Source organism: Mytilus edulis, chromosome 13, assembly GCF_963676685.1.
Source record: "Mytilus edulis chromosome 13, xbMytEdul2.2, whole genome shotgun sequence".
NCBI classification, from domain to species: Eukaryota; Metazoa; Mollusca; class Bivalvia; order Mytilida; family Mytilidae; genus Mytilus; species Mytilus edulis.
The window spans coordinates 6904814-6924031 of record NC_092356.1 but is presented as its reverse complement, the minus strand read 5'-3'; the positions used below and the strand labels follow the sequence as shown (position 1 = coordinate 6924031).

The window sequence follows — 19218 nt, the reverse complement described above, 5'->3', positions numbered from 1 at the left end:
GAAAATAAAACTATTTATTAGTATAACAAAAACAATAAACGTAACAGATTAATATCACATACTGGTAAACATATCTTTAAAAACAAAACAGGTTAATATCACATGAATAAACATATCACAGTCCGAAAATCCAACTTATTACAAATCCAATAACATTTTCACTGTTTGGCCATCTTAATAATACAAAAGTATCTTCGGTTACCAGTTCTAATTGGTTGAAAATTATGTTCATAAAATGGGGATTTGAACTATTCTAAAGCTGCTAGACATTTTAAGACGAGCCAAACCAATTTTAAGAATAAGAATATGTCAAATGTATTTAAAGCAAGTTTATATTTTTCAAGAATTAATTGAGGTATGGAAAATGTTGATTTTACAGATCCAAGGAAGTGGGTTTTATTAACACTTGGTATTTGGTATGATCAAGCACTTGTATATATAGGGGAAAAAAGATAAAAATATCTCCAAGATTTCTATTCATTTGCACTCTTATCAAATAGCAATTAAAAAGGTTCAGTTGGTTTTTATTTTATAACTACTGGTATGTAGTTTTTTTTATAACGTAACAAGTCAGAAAAGTAGTTTTAAAATGTTTTGAGGTGTGTATTTATTTTAAGAAGGCAGGGGGCTGGCTAATCCATGATTTTTGCTACAGCATATTTGCAGTTATAAGACATTAAATATAAAACAAACAACGTTAACAGAAGAATATTCAAAGTTCTATAAAACCCATAAAAGCTCTACAAAAAATAAATATATGCAGAACAAAAATATTGAAAAGTTAAAATGTAAAATAACCATAAAAGTTTACAAAAAATAAATAAATATGAAAAAAGTTACTCAAAATCTGAAAATGTAAAAAAAAACGTCAATTCAACAAAAACTCAAACAACAAACAAACAAAAAATCAAAAATGTTAGAAAAGTTTACAACATAGGTGCATGAGAATCTGGGTAGTTACTGTAGCTCCCTTTATACTTGTTTTCATCAGGCTTAGCTTCACGGATACGATATCTGGACTTTGGTCTTTCAGATCTAGTTTCTAGATCAAACCCGAATTCATCGTCATCTGTACTATCTTCCTGAGCCGGTTTCGAAGCCTGAGATTTATGTGTGACAGCAGAGGGCGCCCATCTTGCCACGTTTCTAGACATTGGTCGAGGAGGAATCTTGTCGAAATGCTCTCCAGATGAACTTGGCATGGCATCTGAGTCTTCATGGCCACCACTGGATGATGATAGTCCAGAAGTACTTGGTCTGTCTTCATGAACCTCGGTCTGCGCCCTCCATGTCATATGGATAGGAGTTGGCTCCGGTAACTTTAGTATTTTGGGTAGATTAAATCTAGGTCCATCTGTTTGAGGTAAGACTTCCACAATAGTTTCTGGTGCAGGGGCAATCTTTACTGTAGGTACGACAACATCACCGTTCTGTAATGGAGATTTATCATTCTTCATGAGTGACATCTGTGTAGGCGGAGTTGTTCTACCTTCTGCAATGTCCTCAATACTTTTAGCCATCAATGCATTGAACGAGGATTTCTTATGTCGCTCAAGCAAAACATATTCTCCTCCTTCCTTCTGAGGAATTGATTCTTCATCAGGTACTGGTGTAGGTGTTGTAAATTTAGAATTTTCTGTATGTGTGGTGATCAGTGGGTTAAAGTCAGATCTTTGATGGCGCTGGTAAGTAACCCATTCTGATTTGGGTGGGAAGCACTGAAATAAAAAAAAACCAACAATATTAATATATTGATGCAATAATTGCATGTTCCTTATTGTTTGAAGCAGAAATTATTCATTTGAGTACAACACTAATTTGCTTTTCTTCCAATAAGTTTAATTTTCAAATTATTTCAAAATATTTTTTAAATTGTAAAAAAGTCATTTTTGATAGTATGATTGATTAACATTATCAAAAATTATTATTTATAATATTGATTGATTAATTGGTGGATAAATGATGCTGCATGCAACATTTAAACAAGAGGCTCTCAAGAGCCTGAATTGCTCACCTGTATTTCAGAGAAGATTTTCAAATGTAAGCTAACTTGATGAACAAATTGTGTAAAATTGTTTTAAAGGGCAATAACTCCTGAAGGGGTCAATTGACAATTTTGGTCATATTAACTTTATTGTAGATCTTACTTTGCTGAACATTATTGCTGCTTACAGTTTATATCTATCTATAATAATATTCAAGATAATAACAAAAAACTGCAAAATGTTATTCAAACTACCAATTCAGTGGCAGCAACCCAACAATGGGCTGTTCGATTCATCTTTTAATTTCAGGGCTGATAGATCTTGACCAATTGAACAATCTTACCCCAAGTCAGATTTGCACTAAAAGCTACAGTTTTTAAGATATAAGCCAAAAACTGCATTTGCCCCTTATGTTCTATTTTTAGCCGTGGCTGCCATGTTTGTCTATGGATCAAAACTTCAGATACAGTTTATAAACTAGATACCCTAAGGAACATTAATTTAAAGTTTACAGGTACTTCGCCCAGTATTTTCAGAGGAGAAGATTTTTAAAATAGTTTATGACGACAGACGATGGATGATGATGGATGCCAAGTGATGGCATAAGCTCACATGGGGCCCTTTGTGCCCCAGTGAGATAATAAAAAGGATATATCATAGTGACTTCTAAATTACATGTTATTAAACTTAATTCAAGGATAACTTACAACATGTCTCTTCCAACATACTTAGTATCGGATAAAAGAACTGGATAGAAGAGTTGTCTCATTTGAACATATTCTTATTCACATTGAATAAAATCTAATGAGGGTCTGGATTGGGGATCTGTTATTCTGTAAACGTTTAATTTTCACCCCTTTTTTCTCTAATCTTCATTTTTTTTTGCCCGTTATTCTCTAATCTTCATTTTTTAAGGGCATTATTCTTTAATCATTTAACCCCATCCAAACCCTCTCTAATGCATGTAAATGAAACATGAAATTTTGGTGAGAGTGACCTACATTTTGTTGGAGCCTTTCTTTAACTAAAGTTTATCCCGATGTTCAGTACTTGTTGTTTGTTAATGTGGTTCATAAGTGTTTCTCGTTTATTATATAGATTAGACTGTTTGAATGGTTTTCTACATGTACTTTTGGGGCCCTTTATAGCTTGATGTTGATGGTGAGCCAAGGAGCCGTGTTGAAGACCATTAATTGTTTACTTTTACAAATTGTAACTTGGATGAGAGAGTTGTCTCATTGGCACTCATCCAACATCCTATATCTATTGGATATCACAAACTGAGACAAAAATACTCTAAAATGTGAGTCAGGTTACTATTCTACTCATAATCCACTAAAAAAAACTACCAATTGTACATTATATGTGTTTCTGGAATAACAAATTACGCCAAATTTTAATTCCATTATTACCTGTTCCCATTCCATTCTGTTAGAAAATGGATCTGTGTCAAGCTCTACTCTTATATCCTGAAAAGTAGAGTGAGGTGATAACTACTCAACATTGAGAAATATAAACAAATATACTACACAGCTACTTTTGCATAGGTACTATTTCTTTAAAAAAAATCTGTAGTACTAGAAATCTACTTTTAGTATTTAGTACTATCTTGTTACTTTAAAATTTTTGTAATATTTAGGTACCTGTTTTTTACAGTACTTAATTTGTACTTGAAATTTAGGTACTACAGATTTTGGGTTACTACAGTTACATTTTCAGCATTTTGAAAGTTTTTCTATTTCAAATCTCTTAAAATTATGATTTTCAAACATGGAATATTGTATTATTTCTGTACCAAAATATTTAGTACAAATCAAGTACTGTAAAATAAAAGTACCTAAATATTACAATAATTTTAAAGTAAAGAAATGGTACTAAATATTAAAAGTAAATTTCCAGTACTACATATTTTAGTACAGAAATAGTACCTATGCAAAAGTAGCTGTGTAGTCAAATAACCATTCATAGAACTGAAATTCTATAAGTGTTGTTCTCTTTAGTGGCAACATATCTAATAAAAGAGATAACTAGCTTGAATAGCAAAAGGTGTCATTACCATATAATACAATATTTCAGAAATTTTCCCACCTCCTTATGTTTATGACTAGCTCAAGAAAAGGAAGAGTTTAATTTAAACATTTTTTATTTGTATGACTTACCATATGAAGAACTTTTCAAATATAGAGAGTTTATCAGTTGATATCATATTTTCGATTAGTAAACAATGTTTATAGCTTGCCTTTCTGTGTGAACCAAGGCTCCATGTTGAAGACCATAGTTTGATCTAAAATTGTCAACTTCTTACACATTGTGACTTGGATGGAAAGTTGTCTCATTGACACTCATACCACTTCTTCTTATTAATAATTTACACTATAACTAATTTTTTACCTTGACAAAGTTCATCCTTTCCATGTCATTCATTGGTCTGTATGGAGGAGGTGGTGAAAACATTCCCTCAAAATCCTGTAAAAAATAGTGAATTTAACATCAAATCAGAAAATTTCGGTACATATAATACTGTTAAATATGATATAACAATATTATCAATTTGAAATAGTTTTTTTTGTGTTTGATAAACATCAATGATGCAGGAACCTTACATCTCTTTTAATATACAACTTTTAGTTTATAGTCAAAGATCCATCTTTTTTAATACTTATATATAATTTTTTTTGGTTGCTGTCTAACCAACGGTCCCCAAATCAACAAAGAAGCCTTATTGGCTTCAGAATTTATCTGTACCTAATATTGACTACTGTTTTAGTCAGTTTTTAAAAAGAAAACCTTTAACTTCGGCAGATGATATGTCCTTGGTAAAATTGAAAGTTTATATAAAAAAAGTTTGAGAAGTGATTTCCAATACCATACCGTGTCTGTTTAAGTTTATTCACCGAACAGTGTTTAAAATCAAACATTACACATGACATCATTTATCCCTCCAAATTGAAATAAAATAATTTATATAGAACCCTTTGACTACATGGGCATGTTAATCAGACGGCATCACAAGTTGGCTGACCGTTATGGAATAACCGTTTCACAAATGATATCGGATATCTTCCTCTCGTCGTAACTACAATCCCCTTCCCTTTCATGAATGTGACCTACAGAATTAGACTATTTACCGGATTTGTTATCACATAAGCAACACGACGGGTGCCACATGTGGAGCAGGATCTGCTTACCCTTCTGGAGCACCTGAGATCACCCCTAGTTTTTTGGTGGGGTTCGTGTTGTTTTCTATGTTGTGTCATGTGTGCTGTTGTTTGTTTGTCTTTTTCGTTTTTTGCCATGGCTTTGTCAGTTTGTTTTAGATTTATGAGTTTGACTGTCCCTTTGGTATCTTTCGTCTCTCTTTTAATCATTGACATTAGCAACAAAACCTTGAAAAAACAATGATTTTTGTCACTTACTAAGAGTAACCTACTCACCCTTTCACTATCTTCATAGTCAGATAAATTCTGATCTGTAATTAAAAAAAAATAAAAACATTAAAAATATGATTAAATAATAAAGATGTATTGTGCATCTGTTTTTCATTTTATGATACATAGTATTGCAATACAAATGTTCTTCCTCGGTCACATGAAGAGAAAAGTTTAGGATAACACCAATACACTTATTAGACTTTCAAGTGAGGTAAAAAGTTTTAGTTATTTCACTATTTGGGGCTATCAAATTACCAGGATATAGTTCTGAAAAATTTATGGAGTAAGTGTTAAATTATTTCATATTAGCGATTGATAAACTCCTGATGTATACTGAGATAATACTAAGAGTTTGGAGTTTTAGTATGACATCCATTATCACTGAACTAGTATATGTATTTGTTTAGGGGCCAGTTGAAGGACGCCTCCGGGTGCAGGAATTCCTCTCTGCATTGATGACCTATTGGTGACCTTCTGCTGTTGTCTCTTTGACACATTCCCCATTTCCATTCTGAATTTTAAAAACTTCAAGTATATTTGAGGTTGATAAAAACCTGACCTTACTGAAGTGACAAGAAGAAAGGTCAAAGCCATTTGAGGTTATGATTTTCTTGGACATATTTAAGGTATAATAAAGTAATCTTACCATATTTGAGGTTAATAAACTCCTGTGACATGATGGAGGTAACAGTAGAGATAGACCTGGCATCTTCTTCATCTTCATAGTCATACTTCTGTGGCTCCTCGTGGCAGAGGATGTACTTCAATACCCACTTGAAATGACCACTGTAAATAGAAAGTTTCACTGAATAGCTTATCACTAATAACAAAAAATGTGCTGAAATGTCTCAACGATGCTTTTAAAAAAGATTTCTTAAGGATAATGTTTTACAACTAACTTACAGCTCTTTTCATAATGCTTGCAAGTCAAAGGTTTGTTTTGGATTGCTTGCTTTCTTTGTATCAATGTTTGTTCAAGCATTGTAATCAAAATTGACCCCTAAAAATGCTAAAAAGAGATGGATTTAAATTTGTATACATTCAAATTTGATTGGACATTATCAAATAATAAAATTTACCTAAACACATGTTTAACTCTTCTTCTAACTACTTCTATTGTTTGCAGATGTCAATCTTAATTACAATGCTTGAGCAAACAGTGATACAAAGCAAGCAAGTCAACTAAACTTTCGTCTTGCTAGCATTATAATAAAGAGAGCTGTAAAGAAACTCATTCTTACAACTTATATTTACTGAATTAATGTTCACAGATATTTTTTAATGGATTGTAACCGAAGTAAACAATATATCTTTGATAATGTTTTTATCAAGTCCTTACCTTTTCTTGACCTTCCGTCTGTATAAGAGACCAAGAATGATTATGATTAATATCAGAGCCCCGATAGCTATCAGGGCAAAGACCCATGGGGGCAGGGCGTCACAATCTGGATCACTGATATGACATGCACAGGTGTAAGAATTGATGCCATCGTTACAGACATACGGACTGTCACACGGATTAGTGGCACACTCGTCAATATTGATCTCACAGAATTCTCCTTCCCAACCTGGCTCACACTGGCAGTAGTAGTATTGTGTGAAGTTAGTGGCTCTTTGGATGTCTTGGCAGGGATAAGGACTGCCAGTCTTGGCTGAAATGTAAATGATAAATGAGTCTGTGTCTATGCTATACCTGAATACTGAGGGAAAATGTTGAAATATTCATAAGAGTTGCATCATGAAAATAACAGAACAAAGTTCCAATGTCTCTTGCACATCTTTTCTTTAAAAAAAAAACATCAGCCTTTTAAAAAATATCTTACACGAAATGTACACTTTAGAGTGCTTATAACGCAATCTTATATAGAATTTACATTACTAAGTGAAATAAACTGTTATCACAGAGATATGTCTCACTTTTTTGTTATATCAATGATGCAATGTTAAAATCAAAATAGCAACACTTTAACATGTAAGTTTTGCAAATATTCAAAGTCAATGAACCATAACTGAGAGAACATGGCTAAACAATCTCCATGGAATGAGATGTGCAAATGATAATACAGCTGAGGTTGCAGCATACAAAATACCATTGACCTTTCATAAGTTGTTCCATTCAAATAACCCTAAACACAAACCAATACATGTCAACAAAGCAATATTTCAAAGTCAATAAACCATAACTGAGGGGGTAAAATAATTTCCATTGTTATGAGATGTGCCAATGCTAATACAACTCATACCAAATATAATTGACCTACCACTTGTGGTTCCCCATAAAATAAACCAACCTAATCACAAACTAATACATGAAAACTTAAGCAAAAGTTTTTAAAGTCAATAGACCATGACTGAGGGTGTGGGGCAAAATAATCTCATTGGAATAAGATATGCCAAATCTTATACAACTGCATACCAATTATTATCAAATTACCACTAGTGGTTTCCCATAAACTGACCTAATCACAAACTAATACATGAAAACTAAGCTAAATTTCAAAGTCAATAGACCATAACTGAGGGGGAGAGGCCAAATAATCTCCATGGTAATGAGATGTGCCAATACTAATACAACTGCATACCAAATATAATTGACCTACCACTTGTGGTTCCCCATAAACCAACCTAATCACAAACTAATACATTGTTGATGCCGTTGCCACAGACGTCAGAATCAGTATACCTATGTCTCGCTTTTTGACTCAGTCAAGCGAGACAAAAATGAATAAGAGCCATAATAAAAAGTTCCTTTTAGTTTCAGGCAGAAACATAAGTACATTGGAGCACAAGGATTGGTAAAATGAAGACTTCCTATCTATAAATTTAGAAACAAGAGACAATGAATAAAAATAAAATTGTGTTCACTTCTGTCAATTAAGTGAGGAGACTTCTGCTCACCAACATCATTACTTGTTATCTATACGAAAGAAAATAGATATCTTACATATCAATAATGTGAATTCATCATTATTTGTTGGATACCAATTTTCGATGATTTTGTGGACACAGATAAAGCACGAATTTAAATGTTCAACGAATTATACATTTTCTATAAGGTTGTGTGAAGACATTTGGCAAAACCATGAAAAGTCTTCCTCAATCCATGAAAATAAAAGAAACCACAGAATTGTATTTTTAAGAGGGTAGTAATGCCCTTTACCGTCAAACGATCATTTTCGGCTACCGTTAGCTAAAAGTGAATTGGTTAAAATTTTATGGTGGCTCGTACAAATGTTCGTATTGTGATTTGACAGAGGTCTCAATTAATTATCGTTAACACTTTTTTTGGAAAAAATTTAACATGATTCATCAAATTCAGTCAACTTTTTAATTGTCTATTTGTCATATAGGTACCCCCATAACGTCCCTCTTTTATGTGAAAAAACTTACGTTGACAATCTCCATGACTGTAACAAGGTGACATCAGTATAACAAACTGTATGGTGATTACATCTGATGTCATGTTATTCTCATCCTGTATGTAAATCTTTATTTCATCTATACCAGATTCATTATAAAACTGGTCATAGAAAAGCTCCATGTATAACCATGCTGCCTTTTCTGGTTCCTTGTTTAGACCTAAATTGCCACATGGAAATATTGTTTGCTGAAAATTTAAGTATAAAGAATTAATAATTAAAAAAATTAAGGTAATTTTCATTAAAATGTATGTGGGACTGGTAAGATGGGAATTTAAGTTATTGAATGTAATTATGGTTCTTTTTTCAGTATGCGTTTAGGGAGCTACCATTTGATTTTTATGGGGGGGCTAGGATGAAAAATTTTGTCCTGCATTATTTTTTAGCTGTAATCTCTGTCCTGCCTTTTTATTTTTCACTCTGTTTGGTCCTGCTTTTTTTTTTTTTAGTTTATCCGGACTTTTTTTTACCTAAATTGTCGTCCTGACTTTTTGTTTTGGCAATTGTCTCATCCTGCCTTCTTTTTTTACTCAAAACTCCTGTCCTGCCTATTTTTTTCAAATTTCATTCTAGCCCCCCCCCCCCCCCCCCCCCCCATAAAAATCAAATGGTAGCTCCCTTATTGCAATCATGCAAAATTATCTAAAAAATGGTTCTTGGTTGTAGGGATATTTTGAAAATCCCTTCCTATCCTTCCATATACATGGTTATTATTTTCATTGCTTGTGAAATAAAATTGAGAATGGAAATGGGGAATGTGTCAAAGAGACAACAACCCAACCATAGAACAAACAACAGCAGACGGTCACCAATAGGTCTTCAATGCAGCGAGAAATTCTCGCACCCGGAGGCATCCTTCAGCTAGCCCCTAAACAAATATCTATACTAGTTCAGTGATAATGGACATCATACTAAACTCTGAATTATACACAAGAAACTAAAAAACATAGTTTATTCATGCAGACTAAAATTCACAGTCTTAAAATTAACAATTTTTGACTGAATGGAAAATACATATTTTGTGCTTATATTAAAGGCATATTGTCGCTCAAAATCGTTTTTTTTATATCATTGAAAACAGATTAGTAATAATGTAAAAAACGGTTTAATATTGTTCCCGAAAAAAATATTTAAATTGCGTATAATCGGCATTTTGGTCAACAGTTTCAAGTTATTCAGCTAGTGGAATCTAATTAATTATGCACTGACCTAGATTCTGATAACGCTTCCGATAACTGCCGAAAGTTATTTTAAGACGCTGACCTTGATTCTTATCATGGATGCTGAGGTGAGAACTTTTAGAATACAGATAAAATATCTCAAATTATATGGCTAATATGTGTTCCGTGAATTGCATTTTTTCTGTTTTAAAACTTACTAGATGCTGTTCGCGTGTTTGTAACGATTCATCCTCTCTTATTGTGATATCAAGCAATTTTTGATACTTTTTCGGGAAACATGTGCCGATGAGGCCTCCTGAGGGGGCACTGTAGAAATCTCGTATTTTTTGTTAAACTTATTTTCACAATATGAGTTCGCATTTGTTTTAATTTTATGTAAAATTAAATGATTTCTTTTGTATGACTGAGTGTTTTCTAAGTCAAATTACTTAAAGCACTTCTTTTAAAGTGTTGTCTTTGTACCATAACAAGAATTCCGTTAGAACATTCAGTATAACTTATCGTTTTTTCTAAAAAAAAAAAATGAACGGTTGGTTTCCTACATCTATATTACCAGCATTTATAAAATATAAAAAAATATATTTATAGAGACATACAAAATGTGTATAGCCCACGCTAAATATGAATGTTATTAATTTCAATATATTTATAAATAATCATTTATTCAGGACTCTAGGAGCTCAAGATCTAATTCACCACAAAATGAAAGTACCGACAGCAATAGCGATGAGCAAGGGAGAGCACGGGGTAGAGGAAGAGGAAGAGCAAGAGGAAGGGGGCGTGATAACCCCAGAAGGGGAAGAGGGAGAGGACCAAGAAGAGGAAGAGGTACCATCCAAGCAGCTGGACCAAATAGGGCCGAGGTAGCTGCAACCACAATAGAGGAAAGAAATCGGAAGATGGAGGTATATATATTATTCTTGCAGATCTGAATAAAATTGGAAAACATAAAAGAGAGCTACCATTTGATTTTAAGGGGGAGGGGGGGGGGGGGGGGGGTGCAATGATGAAATTTATTTTATTACTTTTAATATCTGTCCTGTCTTTTTTATTTTTAAATCTATTCTGCCATTGATTTATTTAATTACGATTAATTATGGAAGTAAAAACAGACAGATGTTTTTTTTCCATTGTTGGTACTGCCAAAATATTAAAAACCTTTCAAAAGTTCCAAAGTTATATATTACTAATTGCTTTTTTCAGGAGAGAATTGATAGAATGTCAGAGGAAAGTGCGAAGGACTATCTTCGGAGGTTTGTTAAAGATCACCCAAGTTATGCCTTTGACGTCATTGACCATGATGACACACAGCATGGTGGACATCATCCTCCACAAGACAGTCCATCTCCCGACTGGTGTACTTGCACATACTGCAGGGAGATGCCCACTGAGGCAGAAAGACGTTGCTGTGGCAGAGCAAGTCAAAACTGCTACTCTAGGCTACCAGTATGTACTAAACTAATACCTGAACCAGATTTTCTAAGGATTGTGCATAATGTTATAGATTTATACAAACCCAGTTTTGTTTGGACAACTTTATATTGATGTAATGTTGGATACACAATTTGTTTTTAATGTTTTCTGAATAAGGTGTTAAGATACACACCCTTTTTTTCTTTTTATGTTTTTCTCTTTTCTCTGTTTATGGTTGATAAGTAGTACCAAAACTCATCAAAAATAGTGTTATAATTAATATTAACAATTTTGATTTCTTTCAATGCTACATGTTTGTATTGTTTTATGTCTATTGTTTTGTTATTTATAAGTTTGTTTGATCATTTAGTAACAATCTTGTTGTTTAGATTTTAAAGTTGTAAAATTCTTATTCTCAAAGATATGAGATACAATTTTTTTTTCTTTCAGGATTTCTATTTGATTGTCTTGGATGAGGCTGTCCTTCACGTTGCCAGAAGGCTTAGGGAGGAACTGCTGGTCATGCCCCAGGATGAGGATTTTAATAGAGCCAACCGATTTGCCTCCTACAGGCAGTTTATTGTGTGGGTTCATGGTAGACTGGGTGCTGGGGATCGACGTGTGATCCCAAGCTGTTGCGTATGGCGCATCAGGGACAAATACCCAAATCCATTTGGACAATATAAAGGTTTTGTCGGGGGGAGGTTTAATTAAATGAAGAGCAAAAACATATCTTAGTTCTGTTTTTATGCCAGGAAATTGTATGTTGTAGGTTTAATTTTTGTGTTGTAAAAAAAATTGGTTGTTGTGATGAATAAATGTACACTCTTGGATTTCAATTCTTCCGCTGATATCTTAGGTGATGTTTTGTTTTTGATGCTTCCCCATATATTTTTTTAATCAAGATGAAAATTACTGATCATATCTTAAAATAGAAAAAAGTTTTCAATGAATATCAATAATAGAAATTACAAAATGACAAAAGAAAAGAATATACAAAGATAATCTCTTTTATTGCCCCTCAGTAGTCCAGAATTTGATTGTTTTATTAAGACTTTCAAATCTAGATATTTGATTAGCCACAATGTCTCTTGTTGATGGGGGTGGTACTGGTGCCAAATGGGCTGATATACGCCTAGGATCATCTGCCTCTAACTCCCGACGTCTGTTCATTCCAATGTCATCCTCTATTCTTGAAATGACTATTTGCCTAATAAGGTCTGGGATGTAGCTGTACTTCTTGTCTGCCTTCACAGGATGAACTGACCACCTTGATGTTTTTTTGTTATAACTTCGTTGCCATCTACAAGTAGAAACATAAATTAAAGTTTAAATGTAGGCATTTGTTCGAGGCAACAGTTTCATTTTATATAGGGTTTCACTCAGATTGGGGGTAATTTCATTTGCATTATCTGATTACATAGATGTCAACCACCTTTTGACACAATCAGAAACAAACTATAAATTCAGTGGTTGTCGTTTGTTTATGTGTTACATATTTGTTTTTCGTTCATTTTTGCAATGAGGCTGTTAGTTTTCTCGTTTGAATTGTTTTACATTGTCTTATCAGGGCCTTTTATAGGTGACAATGCTGAATGGGCTTTGCTCATTGTTGAAGGCCATACGGTGACCTATAGTTGTTTATGTTTGTATCATTTTGGTCTTTTGTGGATAGTTGTCTCATTAGCAATCATACCATATCTTCTTTTTTACATAAAATATTCCGTATTTTTGAAAAAAATTCATTAATCAAACGTGCATGTACCAGTAAAAATTACTGACAAGTGGTTGCAAAGTGTGATGTGCTATAAAATTTGTCGTTAAACATGTGGTCTGTAATATGTATTCCATTCATTAATTGTTCTGATGTTATCGACTCGTACATTTTCGTTTTCTCAAAGAGAAGTAGAGAAAGGGGGAAAGCTACTTCATAAAATGCAAGTTTGCCTGTTCGGAAGTCGGTAAATTACCGAATCATAGGTTGATAACTCCTGAGAAACTGGAATCATTACATTGGCGTTTTTTAAATATCGGACCAGGATGGAAAAGTAATGATATAAATCTGTGTTTTAAAAAATTGAACGGTAATGATTGGGAACTATCTGACTTTGACCATAACAGCATAGTTTAATTGCAAAATCGGAAACACTATGGAAAAATTGTAATGGTTGGCATCTATTTGATTAGAGACTGGACAAAAAATCTATTGTTTAATAGAGAGGTTGGTGTGATTGCTGTAGTGCGTACTGGCAAATCAAACAAACCTTAATGAACCATCTTTGTTCTGCATCACTTCACGTTCTGCATGAGCATTGTGGTCGAGCGCAGCCAGTCTGTTCCTTGCCCTGTATACCGGTGGACTGTAGGAGTGCCTTTTTGAGGCATACATAAGAATCAGATTTTGGAAGTTTTCCAATTCTGATGTGCTCCTAAAATTAATAAAATTAAAATTGAGATTAAGCTATCATAATTAAAGAGCATGCTATTCAGATGTATACAGCATTTTTAAACTTGCTATGAGGTGCTTTTGTTATGTAATAATTAGAGTATGTTGATCTCAGATAGTTGCTTTTATAAACAATATTTTTTCTATGGTGGATAGTTGTCTCATAAAAATTATGCAATGTTATGTTTATATAAACATAGAGATCTGTTACGGCAGCAAAGTTAATTGTTAATTTTAAAACCAGGGAAGTTTTAATACACAATACAAACTTACCTGCAGTTTAGATAGTATGGAATATTGTTTACAAGTCTCTTGTCCATAGCTATTTTTCTAAGAGCATTGTGTGGTGGGGATCCTTTCTTCAGGTAATCTTTAGACTGTGCTCCATCTTCTAATGGACCATGTTGACAACTATTGCTCACTGTCGAGTTAGCAAATGGCACAGACCATTGATGCTCATTAACAACATGATGAAGAACACCATACCAAACATCCTAAAAATATAAAGTTTATATAAAATTTATCAAAAAGAGATGAATATAAATATATCACAAAAAGGGTTCACTTCAAGATCCGATGTGAGGAGATTGGGTTACATGCATATCCCCTTTAACTAGGATATTTTATATAAATTCACAGTGATTTTGTGACATAATTCGTTCTGCACCCCTTTTATCAAACTTCTTTTAGAACCAACAAATAATGCGGACCAGTATTTTTAACTTTCTGAATCCACCACTGAAGATGAAGAATTTTTATAGATAACCTGATTTTGTCCATAAAATTTATTCAAAAACAAATTGAGGAAAACTTACCTGAAATTCTTCTTTAGTGGTAGCTACCTCAGCTGTATGCCAATAGTGATTTACTATGTCCTTGATCCAAACTATTAAGCCTTTGTTTTCTTTTTCTTGGCTGATCTACAATAACAAATAATAAAAAATGGAAAGTCATGGTTTAACTCACATGTTGATAAAGAGACTATATTAATATCATCTAACAATCAAGCCTTCAACTATAAGCAATGCCAACAATGTATAATAAGCTACTATAAGCCTGTTATGACAAAATGTAGCGTTCTCAAATCAAACCTGAATACCCAAAGATTGATTCATATTCAAAATAATAGAAACAAATATGAATAACATAGAAAGTAATAGCAATGAGCAAACAGCACCATGAAGTTTATTCACAATTCACATCCCGGTATGCAGCAAAACAAGTTGACAATAAATGCAAATCACATGAATGTCCATGTATAGTGTCTAGATACATGTAAACATGTAAGCATGTTTATTATAAATATCAGATTTAACCATTCATACCTTTGTGAGCTTCTTCCCCAAGTTCTTTGTCCCGTGCCAAACATCAAAAGAGTGCTTTATGTCTGAAAATTCTTTTTCTGAAAAAATTCAAAATGTGATTGGATTTATATTTATAAGGAATATGTCATAACTGTATGAACATGAATAAAGAATAATTTCACTATTGTAAAAATTAAATTATCCGAATGATTTTGACCACATGAAAGCAAGGTGCACGTATTTTTTTTTAGATCAACAAGTACAAATGCAACAAATAGTTTTACCTCCTTGCCTAATAAGTCTCAATTTTGGAGAATTTAGGAATAAGTTTGACTTGAAAAATATAAAATTTTTCTTACTCATTACTGAAGCAATTTGGACGTGTGCATCAGTCACCACCTCCACAACTTTGATTCCTTTGTCCTTAAAGAACTGCATTCCTTTTATGAAACATGCCTTCTCTAAATTGGTGCTTTTCCTGTCGGTACTCCGTTTGTCCATAGTAGTTATACAAAGAATTTTCTTTGAAGTATATTCCATAAAGGTATATGAGCAATACTGCGCACAATGTCCTGGGCTATCCATCCGTCCATCACCTAGAAAATGAAAGTGCACAGTTCATCATCAGGAATGTTTATTTGCATTAACAATATAGTCAAACAATAGTATCAAAAACTGGATTGATAAGATAGGTTGTCGTTTGAAAATAAAATGCATAATAAAATTAAATATACTCTTCAAATATCTAAAACAGCAGTATACATTTTTGGTTTCAGGAATCTCTTATTTCTATGTCTTGTTCTTGTATCCAATTGTTACATTTGTCATTATGGGGCCTTTTATAACTATGTGGTATCGGCTTTGTTCATTGTTGAAGGCCGTACAGTGACATTTAGTTAGTAATTTCTATGGCATTTGGTCTATTTTGGGAGTTGTCTCATTGGCAATCAACCACATCTTTTGTTTTATATTTCATAACTCTAATGTTTGAAATATTTACCTAATACAATAACATCTGTATTTTGAAATTCCATGAGTATTTCATCTTGTTTCTGGATCCAAAACCTGTCAATTGCTGGTACAAGGTAGGTTTTCTGGATTCTGTGAAATGTTGATGAACTTAATATTGGAAGTTTGAAAAATTTAGCTAATGTTGCAACTTTCTGGAAATTGTTGCCAGACAACAGGATTGAAGATGCTAAAATCAGGTCTCCGGCATGCATCCGTCTGTTAAGGAGTGGCTGTGAGCACCATCTATTTACAACATGCCCACTTTTGCATACCTACAATAGAAAACATGTGATCTTAATAAGCATTCAAATGCAGTCTTTTAGAGACTATAAAAAAAAATTTGACAAGACGAACATTTAGACAGCACACATAATTTATAAGGAAAGTATATATATATATATATATATATGTAAATATAAATGAATAGTATGTATCAGTTTAAAATAGCAATATCAAATAAATAAAAATAAGGGGGATTTATGGCTATGTGACACACTTGTTCGGCTGTACAGGAAAATCCTAAGAGAAGAAGAAATAACTTACCCATTTAAGATATGTGGCTGAAGCAACAGTGTCCACAGAAATATCAACTGCTTCATTGCAAACTTTGCAAAGGGTACTGATCTGTATGTTTGCCAAATCTAATAGGGGCTGCTGGTATACAATGAGAGGACGGTCATTTGTCAAAATATCCAAGTCATCAATACTCTTTATTCTTTTTATTTCGTAGTCTGTTTCTATAGCATCTGCCGGATCATCACCAGATATATCAGACTCGTCATCTGAGTCCTCTATAGGAAGATGGTCTGCATTATTGTGTCTGTAGTAAAATGAATGTCAAGAAAATTAAAATGCTTTATCAACAAAATATTTTGTTCCCGCCATAAACATAACTTGATATAAATGTACACTTGGTCATCTGATGATAAAATTTTAGCATTATATGCAGGATGACAATTTAAATGCAAGTAAGGATTGAACACCATAAATGACATAACCATGCTAAGTTTTAACCTTCAAGTGAAAAATGTAAAACAAGTAAACTGCGAGCTACTGCTCACTGATGATACCCCCGCCGCAAGTGGATAATATTAATAGTGTAAAAATATGCAAGTGTTCGGTAAACAGGAAGTTGTCGAGTGATGAATCTGAAAACGCATCACACGGTATAGCTGACTTAGATAAACCCTGAAACCAAATTTCAGAAATCCTTGTATTGTAGTTCCTGAGAAAAATGTGACGAAAGTTTCATGGGACGGACTGACTGACGGACAGACAGAGGTAAAACAGTATACCCCCCCTTTTTAAAGCGGGGGTATAATTATCCTGTTGAGTTAACATTGACCATGCTGGGGCCCATATCATGTTGACATTAGTTAAGAACAGCTGATATATAATTTTTATGAATTTTGTAAAAAAACAAATATGAAATTTATCCTGTATTTTACAAGTTTCAACAAAAACAAACTATTTTACCTTAGTGTAAAGTTAAAACTAGGTTCAAATTCTTCTCCTGATGAGTAATCTTCCACCAACCATGTTTCATCCTCATCAATTGTAAGGCTGAAAAATAACCATTAACTTAAGTATTAACTGTAAGTTAAGCATTATAGTTTTATGATAAATTACTCTTACAATTCATAATTTTTCCAATCATAATAATCAAAATCAAGTAATTTCTTATCAACAAGAAACAAAAGCAAATTTAAAACATCACTGTTGTTCTGATCTATTTTTACAATTTAAAGTAAATAACAAATTTAATAAATAAACAAATATTTTTCACCGTTGAATCAATAACATAAAAGGGAATGAACATAAATTCATTACATGGTCTCATGATAGCTTACTCAAAAGGATTAATGAAAGAGGTTGACTTTTCCAGTGGGTTTTTATTTGCACTACTGCAGAACTCCTCAATTCATGACATATCTGACTCTCTGAAAAGAAAAAAGAAACAAATTCAAGATACCTGTCTATAATTAGAGTTGGCTTAAATGTACAGACTTTCTTTTTTATGTATGCCTTCTTTTTTTTTTGTCCTAGGATAATGCCTTTGATTCGAACGTCACCGAGTCTTTTGTAGACAAAACGCGAGTCAGGTGTAAATGAAAAATTTCAATCCTTGTATTGATCATGAGTTTATTTATATTGGGCGTACACCCCACATCTCCTTTATATCTAAAACATTTTTTTGGTAAAAGTCTCTTACAAATTTTATAAATTCATTTGTGTTATGTACATTTATTCTTAAATGTAAATCGCATAAGGGAAATTTTATATTTTGATACATGTATGTAGTATGTGTACATGTATATTGTGAAAAAATTAAGATTACCTAAGATTTTCCCCAGCTGATGATATATCTGAAACATCACATGGTGTGCGAAAAAGAGAATGTACCGCCCCAGGCGTGGAAGTTGATGCTGTTGGTATTGATACTGCAGGCAAAGCTTCTTCTTCCATTACTATGTTTTGCTGAACACTGTCTGTTTGTACAGTTACTGTTTTATTTGAATGGTAACTGTGGAGAAATAGAGTTTTGAAAACTGATTCTGTAAATCTGTTTTGACAAAAAAGACTGCAAATCTATTTGTTAACTGGCTATCACACCAACAAAATAAACAGTAGCAGTATAGAACACAATTTCATATAGAAACAAAAGTATCAAAATAATATTTTCTGCTGATAGTCCTGATAAGCTATAATTCAGGCTCTGTAAAAGCTTATCCCACATGTTTTCACTCAAAATACAGTATTGCTAGATCTAGATTTAACCATATAACTTATTTGACACCACAAAAAATATTTTACATAGGGTATACGACTTCTAAATTTAATATTTTAACTTTTTTTTATTATTTCCCCCTTGCATGGCCTCTATAATATTGCTTTGTTTTTGTGCATTGAAAACTCGACTTAATGCTGTTTAACACAATTATTTAGCAGCTTTATATCTTGAAAGGATGGAATGTGGTTTGTTTCTTTCGATCTATATCAATTATGTACAAAAATATTCCCATGAACA

At 32.8% G+C, this 19218-nt stretch overlaps 3 protein-coding genes and 1 long non-coding RNA gene across 4 annotated transcripts in view; 1 reads left to right on the top strand and 3 right to left on the bottom strand.

Moving 5' to 3' along the window:
- The window catches only part of LOC139501577 (uncharacterized), a 62074-nt gene continuing 42856 nt past the window's right edge, over window positions 1-19218 (bottom strand). Inside the window, exons 38-44 of the mRNA XM_071290694.1 lie at window positions 8807-9023; window positions 6756-7068; window positions 6063-6202; window positions 5420-5454; window positions 4377-4451; window positions 3398-3454; window positions 1-1718 (exon numbers count right to left, since the gene is read on the bottom strand). Coding sequence (XP_071146795.1) covers window positions 927-1718; window positions 3398-3454; window positions 4377-4451; window positions 5420-5454; window positions 6063-6202; window positions 6756-7068; window positions 8807-9023 — 1629 coding nt within the window. The 3' untranslated portion in view covers window positions 1-926. The remainder of the gene's footprint in view (window positions 1719-3397; window positions 3455-4376; window positions 4452-5419; window positions 5455-6062; window positions 6203-6755; window positions 7069-8806; window positions 9024-19218) is intronic.
- On the top strand, window positions 10112-12146 carry LOC139501809 (uncharacterized). The gene is made up of 4 exons (XM_071291027.1): window positions 10112-10123; window positions 10673-10921; window positions 11220-11462; window positions 11880-12146. Exons 1-4 carry the CDS (start codon window positions 10112-10114, stop codon window positions 12141-12143), a joined length of 768 nt encoding a protein of 255 aa, XP_071147128.1. The 3' UTR covers window positions 12144-12146.
- On the bottom strand, window positions 12410-16862 carry LOC139501578 (uncharacterized). The gene is made up of 8 exons (XM_071290695.1): window positions 16734-16862; window positions 16180-16462; window positions 15539-15775; window positions 15201-15277; window positions 14691-14795; window positions 14149-14369; window positions 13694-13858; window positions 12410-12732 (listed from the first exon to the last, which is right to left on the bottom strand). Exons 2-8 carry the CDS (start codon window positions 16400-16402, stop codon window positions 12441-12443), a joined length of 1320 nt encoding a protein of 439 aa, XP_071146796.1. The 5' UTR covers window positions 16403-16462; window positions 16734-16862; the 3' UTR covers window positions 12410-12440.
- LOC139501581 (uncharacterized) lies at window positions 16878-18639 on the bottom strand. The gene is made up of 4 exons (XR_011658603.1): window positions 18529-18639; window positions 18041-18130; window positions 17667-17753; window positions 16878-17010 (listed from the first exon to the last, which is right to left on the bottom strand). It is a non-coding gene; the product is annotated as an uncharacterized lncRNA (long non-coding RNA).